Source organism: Acomys minous (assembly GCF_964271855.1).
Source record: "Acomys minous genome assembly, chromosome: 4".
Taxonomy (NCBI): domain Eukaryota; kingdom Metazoa; phylum Chordata; class Mammalia; order Rodentia; family Muridae; genus Acomys; species Acomys minous.
The window spans coordinates 20290884-20303680 of NC_140486.1; the positions used below are offsets into that span (position 1 = coordinate 20290884).

At 41.2% G+C, this 12797-nt stretch overlaps 1 protein-coding gene across 6 annotated transcripts in view; it reads right to left on the reverse strand.

The window, feature by feature from the left end:
- CEP192 (centrosomal protein 192) overlaps positions 1–12797 on the reverse strand; it is an 88916-nt gene that overhangs the window by 10464 nt on the left and 65655 nt on the right. For 4 of the 6 annotated variants that reach the window (XM_084779076.1, XM_084779073.1, XM_084779078.1 and 1 more), the window contains 7 exons: positions 11987–12149; positions 8847–9037; positions 8297–8420; positions 6230–6335; positions 5288–5492; positions 2479–2558; positions 1206–1301 (listed from right to left, as the gene is read on the reverse strand). In XM_084779076.1, coding sequence (XP_084635202.1) covers positions 1206–1301; positions 2479–2558; positions 5288–5492; positions 6230–6335; positions 8297–8420; positions 8847–9037; positions 11987–12149 — 965 coding nt within the window. The remainder of the gene's footprint in view (positions 1–1205; positions 1302–2478; positions 2559–5287; positions 5493–6229; positions 6336–8296; positions 8421–8846; positions 9038–11986; positions 12150–12797) is intronic. The other 2 variants (XM_084779075.1, XM_084779074.1) reach the window with 1 other exon arrangement.

Here is a 12797-nt window from a genome sequence, read left to right on the forward strand (position 1 = left end):
GTGTTCTGGACATGAGGACTACTGAACTCATTAATTCACAGCAACTGTGGTGCCTGCACATGAAGCCAATCAACAGTCTAGCATGGAGTCCCCAGCCTAACTGAGGAGGTGGTAGCTCTGTGGGGTTGGAGGAGTCAGTCTCCTTTAAGGGTATGGCCTTGCTAAGTTGTTACGCTCCAGTGGATGGCCCCACACCCAGGAGTATATGAGCAGCACACAGACTTAATGGATCTTATCTGGGGTCTTTTTATTTGGTTTGGGTTTTTTGTTTTTTGTTTTTAATGTGCATATATGTGTGTGGGTATCCGGAGGCCAGACAAATCAGATGCCTTGAAGCTGGAGACACGAGCAGTTATAAGCCAACAACATGGGTGCTGAGAAACAACCTTGGGTCCTCTGTAAGAGCAGGAAGTGCTCCTAACCACCAAGCCATTTCTCCAGGCCTCTGGCTAAGGTTTTGAGTAGGACTATGTATGGAACAACAAATAATTAAAAGCGGTCATGAATGTGAAAGAGAGTAAGGAGTAGTAATGGAGTTTTGGAGGAGGAGGGGAAGAAGGAAACGGTGTAACTATGTCATATTCTCAAAAACTAAAAGAAGAGCCAGGCGTGGTGGTATATGCCTTTAGTCCCAGCACTCGAGAGGCAGAGGATTAATCCCAGCACTTGGGAGGCAGAGGCAGGTGGATCCCTGTGAGTTTGAGGCCTGCCTAGTCTACAAAAAGCAAGTCCAAGACAGCCAGGACTGATATACAGAGAAACCTTGCCTTGAAAAACCTTTTTAAAAAAACTCAAAGAAATTTTAAAAATCACACTTTGAAAATAAATAAAAGTTCACAAGAGCTGACAGAATTTGCTATCCATTGAAATACAGTGATAACTATGCTGTGAGCGTTGAATCTTTTCTACAGGTGGTCTATAGCTGGTAGACAGAACTACTGTCTTCATCAGTGACGTTTTCTATGAACCCTATTCTGCTGCAACTCTAACCACCACACTCGTCTGCTTAGCTAACACTTCTCTGGAAGTAGACTTCCTGCCAGAGCACAACGGAAGTGTGCAGGGACCAAGCAGACCTCTCATCCAGTGCACAGCTGGTTCTGAGGGACGCGCTGGTCTGATGGAGACAAACCGAAGCAACCACAACACATGATTCATTCCTCGTAGAATAATATTATGCTCTATAAAGACCTTCCAAAACTCACCTTTTGGATTCCATGACCTTCCAATGTGCCAGAAATGGGAGAACATCTGAACGCTGTATAGGTAGCTCTAAAAACATCTCCAGTTTCATCAACTCCCTGGAAAATAATCATTTAAAATAATTAAATGGCTATTTGATTATTACTTAATTATAAAAAAAAGATTATATCCAGTAAATTAATCAAAGAGATCCCATTATTCTTATAGATATGGAGGACAGGGCAAATCCATCTCAAATTGATCAGGAACACTCAGTACATTCCTAAGAAAGAACCTCTTCCCCAGTTGAGTTCTGCACATGCTATTACATCCGCGGCCACTACCACACAAAAGGTTAAATCTGGCTGGGCATGGGGGCGCATACCTTTAATCACAGAGCTCGGAAAGCAGAGGCAGGTGGATCTCTGTGAGTTTGAGGCTAGCCTGGTCTACAAAGAGAGTCCAGAACACCCAAGGCTACACAGAGAAAGAATGTCTCGAAGTTAAATCTGTCTACTGTGAGCTTGATGCTATTTATAATGTCAAATGATTGTCTTCCTCAAAATTGCTGAATGTACATTTAATACTCATGTAAAAGTAAATCATTATTGCAATATATCCAGTAACTACCTACCTCAAAACTGTGTCACAGTCAGGCATGGTGGCACATACCGTTTATCTCAGTGTTTAGAAGGCAGAGGCAAGAGGATCTCTATGAACTTAAGGCCAGTCTGGTCTATAGAATTATAGGCCAGCCAAGGCTTCATAGAGATCTTATTGTAAAAAACAAAACAACAAATGGTGTCAGAAAATACTAAGTCAGACAAATATAGTTGTTCTCTTTGGGTAGTGCCACCTGAAGAGCTATATAGCAGGTGGCAGGGTAACAGCAGCAGTGCTCCACCCTACCTGCAGCAGCTCCCATGGGCTGAGACATGATAAACATAATAACAATGAGTGAACACAGAGCACAGTGCACATGGAACAGAAGCAATGTATGCACACATAGGCTCAATAATAAAACCCTTAACACTTCTCAAATTAAGTTATTTCAGATAAAAATCAGGACTAGGAGAATTAAATGGAGCAAGCATTTTTGTTTTGTTTTGCATTTTAAAATAAGTTTTCTAATTTGATTCTCAGAATTAACTGGTGAAAAAGACTGGGTACACACCGTCCCTACCTACAGAAAAACACAAGTGAGTAAACTGGTGGCATAACCAACATGTCACTTGTACTTATATTGTATTCAGGATTTGAAACACCTCACAGAATCTGAACAGTTAAATGACTGACCTTGACATATGGGGGAGCAAAAGATGACAGGTGCCACTTTACATCTGTGGGGCCACAATTTTCCAGTTGCAGGTAGTTCTCTGAAAAGAGGGGGGAGAGTACCACTTACTCTGAGAGGTTAGTAGCAAGCAGCTCTGTGACAAACGTCATGACCTTACAGTCCAGTAAACACTACAGAACTTTATAGACAATCAGATGTGTCAAATATCCTGCTTTGGATTTTTTTTTCAAAAGTATAATGCAAAGGATATTGAAGGGCTGATATATGAAAGCAAGATTATAATGGAACGGCAGGACAGGTGTCAATGATTCACATGGTCAAACTAAAGGAGAAGCAGGTGCTGTATTAAGTCCAATACCTCTAAGGCCACATTACCTAAGCATACAGCGGTCACCAGCCACAGTTTACAGGCCAGTGCTCAGGGAGACCAGAAAAAGGGGGAAGGGCACAGGTGGCTGCAGAGTACAATAGGAATGCGGCGTGAGTGGGCTCAAAGCTGGGGTAGAAGAGTCTCATGGGATTCTGAAAGGAAGGAGGCAGAGGCAGCACCCAGCACCCAGCTGAAATATGCTCCTTGGAGGAAGGGAGGCCTCATCTAACAACTACAGAAACAGCAGAACAGCTCCTCTGGGAGCTCTGGGCAAGCTGGCCAGGCATCCCAGTAATGGCAGCTAGCCTAACCACGTAAGGGAAGACAGGGACCAGGAGCCTTCCACCAGAGTGTGCTGAGAAAGGTGGCAACTGCAGACAAAGATGGGGGCAGAGTAAAGTATGTAATGGTAGCACATTGTGGGCTCATTGAAAGAAGCCAACAAAGAAGAAATGGATGGCCAAGCAAAGGGCGGGGTCAGGGAGGGTTCCTGAGAAAGCAAAGTAGATGGGCCTAGATTTAAGCAGAAGGCTTTTTTTTTTTTAAAGGATTTTATTTATTACTTGTACAGTATTCTGGCCACATGTGTGCCTGCATGCCAGAAGAGGGCACCAGAGCTCATTTTAGTTGGTTGTGAGTCACCATGTGGTTGCTGAGAATTGAACTCTGGACCTTTTGAAGAACAGTACTCTTAACCTCTAAGCCATCTCTCCACCCCAGCAGAAGGCTTCTTTATGACAGAACACGGAGAGATTTAATCTAATGACTTCTCTATGTGTGAGGCAAAGTCAGGAGTTGTAAAAAGTGAGAGATAAAGGAGCACTGGGGACTATGACTCTGTCGTCAAAATCCATATGGTTTCACCCAGCAACATCCTGATGCTGGAGTGGGGACACCACTGGCCAGACAGCTAGGCTTAAAAGTGGCTTAACAGGCCAGGTGGTGGTGGCGCACACCTTCAATACCAGCACTTTGGGAGGCAGAGGCAGGCGGATCTCTGTGAGTCCAAGAACATCCTGGTCTATAGAGCAAGTTCAGGACAGCTAGAGCTGTTACACAGAGAAACCCTGTCTCGGAAAACCAAAAAAGTTTTACAGGAAGACAAGGGAAGTCAAGGAAAAGGGGGAAGGCCACAGGATTCATGGGGTTCATGGGGTCTAAGAAAAGAGAGACCTGAGCCAAGCAGCAGAGGGAATGAAGAATGTGAACCTTAGAGAATGGAGCCTTCAACAAGGTTACAAAGACTGAAATCCTGGAGCAGAGGAAAGGCAGGAAAGGTCTTAAGACAGAGTGAGAGCGGGTGAGTTTCTGGGGTAGATGGTAACACCCAGGAGAGGCCTGCAAAGAAGAAAACAGAGTCAATGGAAGATACTGCCTCAGTGAGACAGGGACCCAAATCCTTTCTAGATCACCCAAATAATGCTATTTAGCAAAAGTCAGCAAGGAGGATAATGGGGAAACGATAAAAAGAAATGATATGAGGATGTTGGAGGAAGATTAGCTACAGAGTACCTACTAGATGGGAAAGACCAGGTCCATTGCTTTATATATATAACTGAACAAATGACCGACTGAATCCACCCTCAGTGTGCTCTGTGACAATGATGGTTACAATAGCCCCTTTAGACATGGGAAAACTGAGCAGTGTGCCTAGCCTCTTGAGAACCTCAAAAATCAATCAGGGTCAGACCAACTATGGAGGTTTAAATGAAAACAGCCCTCACAGGCTCATAGGGAATGGCACTATTGGGGCAGTGTGATCTTGTTGGAGGAAGTGTGTCAATGGGGTTGGGCTTTGGTGTTTCAGAAGCCAGGCCCAGGAGCACTCTTTCTTCATGCTGCCTGCTGATCTGGATGTAGAACTCTCAGCTACTTCTTCAGCACTGTCTGCCTATGTACCACCATGCTTTCTGCCATGATGATAATGGACTAAACCTCTGAAACTGTAAGCCAACTCCAATGAAATGTTTTCCTTTATAAGAGCTGCTGTGGTCATGGTGCTTCTTCATAGCAATAAAACACTAAATAAGACACCCATGTCCTTTCTTCTTCAACTACTAGGTCAGAGATATGGTTGGACCAGGATAGCAATGATCATCCAATGAAACTAAAAACCTGGAATATTATTATTAGATTATTAGAGCCTAAGCTTCAGACTTTAAGACGGTGTTTTCAAATCCATCTCGTTACTGAAATGACTGTCAATGGCTCCACAGTGCTCTGCTGAAGTAGGAATAACTAACTCAAGGTTAACTTCAGCACAAGGGGCTAGAAGTGTAGTTCAGCAGGAAGGTACCAAGATGCGGGACACCCTGGCTTTGATGCTAACATACAAAAATGAACAGATATACTAAAACCGAAACAAAAGGAGGAAAACTAACTAAAAACAAAGCATGCAGCGACTGGCATTTGACCTACCAAATTTTGTGATACAATACCTGAGGTTTTACCAGGTTCTGTTGGAGGAAAAATCACTGTCTTGCTTCTAATTTCAACTTTTGTGGAAGGCGGTTTTGTTATTGGTTTTGTCAAATGATTAATGGAAGGCTCAGAAGCTGGGGCAAGAATTCCAAATGTGCTGGAGGCCAAATGAGGTAAAAGCTCTTGAGTCAAATCTTCTCGAATTTGAACTTTTACAATTTTCTGAAATGAGCCAAATGAGTAAGACAATGAAGTAACCACCAGTTTAAAAGTGTATTCTGGTTTAAAATTACAGTAAAGAAATTCCAAACAAACAAACACTGATGAATTTAGAAATTAAAGTTTATTCAGAACTCAAAGAAAACTTTGGTTCTATCTTCTCTCTCAGCATTACCTTTTCTTCCCCTCCCTCCCTTCCTCCCTCCCACTACCTCTGCATGCATGTGCATGTATGAGTGTGCATGCACAGCATGGAGGTCAGAGGACAGCCTTGGGTGTCAGTGCTCATCTTCTACTTTGCTTGTCTCTATGTACACCGGCTAAGAGGCCCCTGACTTTCTAGGGATTCTCTTACATCTGCCCCCCATCTTGCTATAGAAGCCTGGAATAAGCAGATGCATACTCCTATGGCTGGCTTTATGTAAGTTCTGAGGATCTGAACTCAGGACCTGACACTCAGAAGGCAAATGTTTTACCCAGTGAGCCATCTCCTCTGCCTCCCTCCTTCCTTCTTTGATTTTAAAGCAAATAGTTAGCAATAGTTTTAAGGCCCTTACTTTCCACTGCCAATCTCCCAAGAAAACTGTTCAGATGACTACACGCCAAACTTTGTACTAAGCACTCTGAATAAGAATACCTATTTGGTTTCATTTGACTTTTGAAATGTAAAGTTAATAAGGATTGTGAAACTAAAGCTACAAGACAAAAGAACGCTGCTCAGAAAAAAAAGTGAGACGTACCTTCTGTCCATTATCACAGTGTATATAGATCAGACCAGTCCATGGGAACATTGATTGTTTTGTGGACAGGGAAGAATTAGGACTCACGAGAATTTGTATTTTACTCCTTTAAAAAAAATTAATAATGAACACTGAGAATATTCTTCACTTTTACAATAGTAATGACAAAAGTTACAAATACTGTTCTCTCAATAACCAATCATTTCGCATGGCTGGGAAAAATAGAATATGATTTGGTTCACATGGCCTCAATACCCAACAAAGGCAAACAGAAAGTATATAGGAAAGAACATACAACTCGGCCCAAGGCAACTCTCTGGAACACAACCACTAAACAGATGTGCCATCTCAGAATTGACTCCAGTCAGAGTCATACCACACAAACTCTGAGCCACTTGATAGTAACAGATGCTATCTATGGTCACAGCACAGAACAAACTAACTTTCCAGTAAACGGAAATGAAATGTAGGAGGAAGAAGGAAGCTGTTTATTAACCAGCTATTGATCTCTACTCTCCAATTTCTCCTCCAGGACCATGTGTGCTAAAGGCTAAGTTTAAATAAAGAGATCAGATTTCTGTCTATGAAAAAAAAAAAATCACACTTGCCAAAATTAGCATGGCAAAATTATTTTCCGTTGCTCACAGCCAACACACAAGGCCTCAGGGTCATCTGCCGTCCCCTACCTTTTTACTCATTAGCTGGCAAGGACCCGCTGCCATGTGATAAGCTCAGCCCAAGCTGAGGTGACTGCTTTACTCAGGGACACTCTGGGTACCCTGTCCTTACATTATCCCACAGCATCAGTCCAGCAAACTCTACAGATATGCACAATCACAGTTCTGCAAATGTAAATGAACTCCATGTAGTTCTTCTGCAATATTGTTAAGCACTTTAGATGGGAGAGTTCTATGCTGACCAGGTAAAATCCCTGGAAAGCTGCAGAGCTATGGTTTTCATGTTGTCAGTAATCAGGCTGTGTACAGAAAGCACCTGTGTAGGAACAGCTGTTTTCAGAAGACTTCATTTTAAACATTTTATGTACAAAATTATAAGCTGGGTTGTGGCTCAGACATGTTACAAATCAAAAAGTTCTGTCTTCAGAAAAAAAAAAGGAAATGCAGAATGCACAAGAATGCACTTTTCTTTCTTTTTTTTTTTTTTTGAGGGGGGGGAGGGGGACTCGAGACAGGATTTCTCTGTGTAACCTTGGCTGTCCTGGACTCACTTTATAGATCAGGTAGGCCTTGAACTCAATGATCCTCCTGCCTCTGCCTCCCGAGTGCTGGGGTTAAAGGTGTGCACTACCACGCCCAGCTAAGAATACACTTTTCAAACCAAGGACAGAGAAGGTAAACAGCTAGGCTTGTGAGAGACTGCCAACTCTCATCACATGCCTGGCTTTACTCCCTACATTGTGACTTAAGAGCAAAATAGCATGTCAGAAACACTCTGATGTCTTCCATTCCGGGGTCTCTGTTCCTCATCACTCATGTCTCTTTACCACCTCAGGGTGCCCTAACTAGCTATGTGTGTAATCTCTACTCCACTAAAAGCAGTGATTCTTAACAGGGTCTTACAAAATCAGATATGTACTTTGTCAGCACAAAGCAAATGTCTACCGAATATTGCTTATTTCTGCAGTGCTGGGAACAGAAACCACAGCCTTGTACATGCTAGGCAAGAGGTCTATGGCTGAGCCAGACATCAGTCTTGAACAAAGTTATATGAGGTAACGTGGTCCTTCAGTTGAGACAAGAAAAGGAATCAGTGGAAGTGAGAACAGAAGAGAAATATGATCAAAATACATGTATAAAAATGTTTTATATTCATTATATAAAACTAACATATTATTTTAAAAGATATTAAAAAATCCAGACATGGTGGTACATACCTTTAATCCAAGCAGTTGGATGAGAGGCAGATAGATTTATGAGTTCGAGGCCAGCCTGGTCTACAGAGCAAATTCTACGACAGCCATGGCTACATTGATAAACCCTGTCTCAAAAAAGTCCTCCATGATGGCATCTGAATAACAACATAGAAAAAAATAAAAAACATACTTACTCTGGTGTGATAAATCCATGTTGTGGTGTGACTGTTAGACAATGTGCTGGCCAGTAAAGCTCAAATTTCAGTAACCTAACAGAGTTATTTATGATCTGGAAACGTCCAGTTTTTGCCAAGTCACCTATTGTATCAGATAAATAATGTTAATTGCATTTAGCCATAATGAAAAAGACAAGTGTTAGTAATACTGAATCCTGAGTAAATGCACTTGTATAATAGTTTATTTTACTTTTCTTAACAGTCCAACTGTAGGAGTTACAAATCTGTGTTAATGTAGTTCTTGTTAACTCTTGGAAACTACAAAGACACTGGCTGCACTGAACTAGGCTAGACTCTATACATCTGAAAATGCTCTCACCTGACCCCACTGTGGGAAACATCCATGTGCAAATGGTTCTACTCTGAATCCATAGTACCAGTGTTAAGTCAATAAGTAGCAGGTAGAGCTCCTTAGGTGGAGCACTGATCAACTGTCAGGTCACAAGGGTGGGAGCCACAGACCTGACTCCTAAATGCACTTCTGAGAAATTCTTACTGAAATACTCACAAGAAGAAGGAGCTACCAGAATCAAGTGTTCTGGATGGACAGCCCACTGTTCTTCAGAGGTTGGTGTGCCCTGAGCTGGGTGGGCAGTTTGTGAAAGAAAAGGAGGACCTTGAGGGCCTTTGACTGGTAAAACATCCAAAGAGACATTGCCACTTTGTTTTTCAGAAGTTCCAAATTCACTGGGGAAATGACTTAGAAACAGAAAAGTAGGAAAGAGATATTAAAAATACTAACAAATCTAATTATTTCACATTCTTATATCAATGCTTCATAAAATAGAAATTATGACAGAAGTAAAAAGGTATGATACGCCATATATTTTTCAGTAACTATAAAATCTCCCTATTTTTTATATACTTAAAACACTTTTATGGCTTGGGATGTAGCTCTGAGATAAGGTGCTCACAAGCATAACAATGCCCTAGCACACCACAGGAGAGAAAAGACAGAGAATTTAAAAATCAAAAACAAACAAATGAGAAAAACAGTGTAAGCTACAGAGAGAGCATATGTAACTTTAGTCAAACTATTTGGTGATTCCTTTTTTTTTTTTTTTTGGTGCCTGACATCTGTATCTTAAATTTCTTAAAATATTTACTGGAAAATGACCCAACAGAAAGAAAACCCAAATTTACTAAGCACGGTGGTGTGTGCCTTTCATTTCAACACTTTGGGGACAGAGGCAGGTAGTTCTCAGTGAATTGGAAGCTATCCTGGTCCACATAGGCATCCCCAGGCCAGCAAGGACCACACAGTCAGACCTTATCAAAGAAAGAGAGAGAAGGGGGGGAAGTGGGGAGAGCATCCAAATTATTTCTTAAAATATCGGTAGCTGCACAAGTGATAACTGGTTTCATAACAGCGACACAAAAATTCATGAAAAAAGCAAAGTTTTTGGAAAAATGCTAGTCCGGTCTAGGAGGACTCTTACTATTTCCTAGTAAGTCTTATAAACAATTCTAACTCACACCTATCTTGTAATCACAAAAATACAAATCATAATTGAAATTTTATTGTGCAGTGTCCAAATTCTCCCGCATACATGGAACCCAGCTTTATTTCCAATCAATGCTGAACAGAAAATTGAGGGGAACCCTGACCCCCCTTCTTTACCCTGGTTTCAAATCAGAATTTACTGCACCAGAGAAACAAGAGAGGGACTGGAAAAGTTTGCTTTTTTGACATATAGAAACATGTGGATTTATACATAAACCCATGCATTTCTCAGTCCTTCCGCCACAGTGTCAAGGGAACAGCCAAGGCCAGTCCCTGATTTCCAATGTCATTCTCTGAAAAAGGGAACTTCTGAGAGAAATGAGCATTGTAAAGCTGGGCAGTGGAATACTGGATAAACCTTTAATATCTTGCTGTGCTAGTGATAAATAAGAAAATATTCAAGGACTGAAGAGAGACCCATCAAAAAAAAACACTGAACCAGAATGAGATGAAAGAAAAGAGTCATACTGACTCTACAAGCCACCCTGCTTTTAGTTAGTACATAAAAAGGAGAAAAGTCTCTTTTTTATAGGGGACAGCCAACTAATAAATACAGATATATGAAAAAAATTTTGATAAAAAATAATTGACTATATCTGAATATTTGTATAAAGATAATAACTTTGTAGTGGAGAAACTTGAGGACACTTTTTTTCCCCCCGAGACAGGATTTCTCTGTGTAGCCTTGGCTGTCCTGGACTTGCTCCGTAGACCAGGCTGGCCTCAAACTCACAGCGATCCACCTGCCTCTGCCTCTGTCTCCCAAGTGCTGGGATTAAGGGCGTGCGTCACCACGCCTGGCTTTTTAGACACTTAAACCAAGTGGTAAAAATATTGCTACTGCTGAGCACAATCACACATGCTTCTAATCACAGAACTCAGGAGACAGAGGCAGGTTAATCTCTGAGTTTGAGGCCAGCCTGGTTAACAGAATGAGAAACAAAAACATCAGGAAAGGTCTATATTATACAACACCTGTGTAGACCCACAGGGGAGAAAAAATTAAACCATATGAAGTTTTTGGTGTCCTGCCTAAAGTGCTGAACCTGAATCTGCATACTGAAAAGTCATTTGTAGGAAAAAGGTCAGCAGCTGGCCTGTACACTATTTCCTCTCTTTTACTTGGAATGCTCAGGAAAGAAGATGACTTGGGCAGATCTGGTAATGTCACAGCCAGTAAGCTACTGCCCTTGTCTATGGAGTGCTTTTAGTAGCATCTGCTTACAACTGTCTGTGATAGAGAAACCTGGAATTTATGAGCCTATGGGATATTCCTTTGAAAATTATCATATAAATTAGTTACCAAACTATAAAACTTTCAGGCATGAAATAGCTTCCTTCTGCCACATGCTCAGCACAGAGCACCTGTGTTAAACTGAACTAGGAGTAGTATAAGAAATACCTAGGAAGCACAAGACAATGTCAAATTTGATCTCAAATTATCAGCAAAGCTTAACTATGCAATTCTTTTGACTCTGAAGTTCTGATGATAATCCATTCACACTCTCTCATCTGTGAATGGAAGGAAGGGCAGACAGACTATTCATTCCTGAATAGACAGGTCATGAAGAAGCAATATAATCTTGGATTCTAGACAACAGACAAAGAGCATCTTCTTTTAACTATGGAGAGCTTTAGTATAACAACTGGAGATGCATATACAGAGTTCAGGGACTATGGATATTACTGTCTTGATGCTTAGTGTTCTAATTCTGATTGGTTAGCTACTGGAATAATTTTAGCAACTTACGGTTCCTCATTCCTGCAATTCACTCTTACATGATAAGACAAAAATCTAAATAAGAGATGGCAACATAAATGTGGTAAAGTGTTAACAAGTAGGGTATCTGAGTAGTGGTTTTTTAGGAGTTATCTACACTATTTTCAAACTTTTCTAGGAGTTTTAAATAATTTTAAATTAAGCTAAAAATGTGAAAAAGATCTCTGAGAGTTTGAGGCCAGCCTGGTCTACAAAATGAACACTGGACAGTCAAGGCTATACAGAGAAACTTGTCTCAAACCCGTCCCCCCACAAAAAAGTTTAAAAAATGAGAAAATAACATGGTCTAGTGGAGAGTAAATGAGCTGCAGTGTGAATCAGTCATGAAATGTAGTGAAAGATTCTGTTTGTGCATTTGTTTTACCTTTTAGATTCAGCACTGGAAGAAGATGACTGAAGAAATTCTCTGCTACAAACAGGATCTCTGAACGCTCCAATTACTGACAGCGTAATTTTACGCATGCTTCCATAAAAGAGCTGAATGACGTTAGGCCGCTGAGGAAGATCACACGCTGCAGAAGAATACACTGTGAAATATACAGACCCTCAAACAAGCTCTTATATACAGCCACAGTATTTCCTTAGTTGGAGTGGGAAGCACCTCTATTATCATTACTATTTTATTTTTTCAGGTTTTTCCAGACAGGGTTACACTGTGTAACAATCCTGGCTGTCTTTGATGTACTTTGTAGACCAGGCTGGCCTTAAACTCACAGAGATCTACCTGCCTCTGCCTCCTGAGTGCTGGGACTAAAGGCGTGCGCCACCACACGCAGCTGTATCTCAATTATTAATATCAGTGACTAGTACAGACTGTCCACCATCAGATCTGACAAACTCTCAACCAAAGTGTGAACTATCATCTTTCCCACTCCATGACCCTTGGCAACCTGATAACCCTCTCAGAGCTTTGGTTTCCTTTAACTATACTCTGGAATGGCAGCAGTAATCTATCTCAGGGGCACTGTGAGCCTTAAAACATGAACATTTTTCAAGATATGTATGACAACAAACACATATGGTGAGCAAGGCCCTATTCTGATTCTTCAGATTAGCTGAATTTCCAGATTGACTTGGAGGTAGGTATTACAAGGTACATATTTAAAAGGAAGAATGTGAAGCACAAAAAGGTTAAGGCAAAGTTTCACAGTTAAGCAAGTCTTGGAACTAGTCAC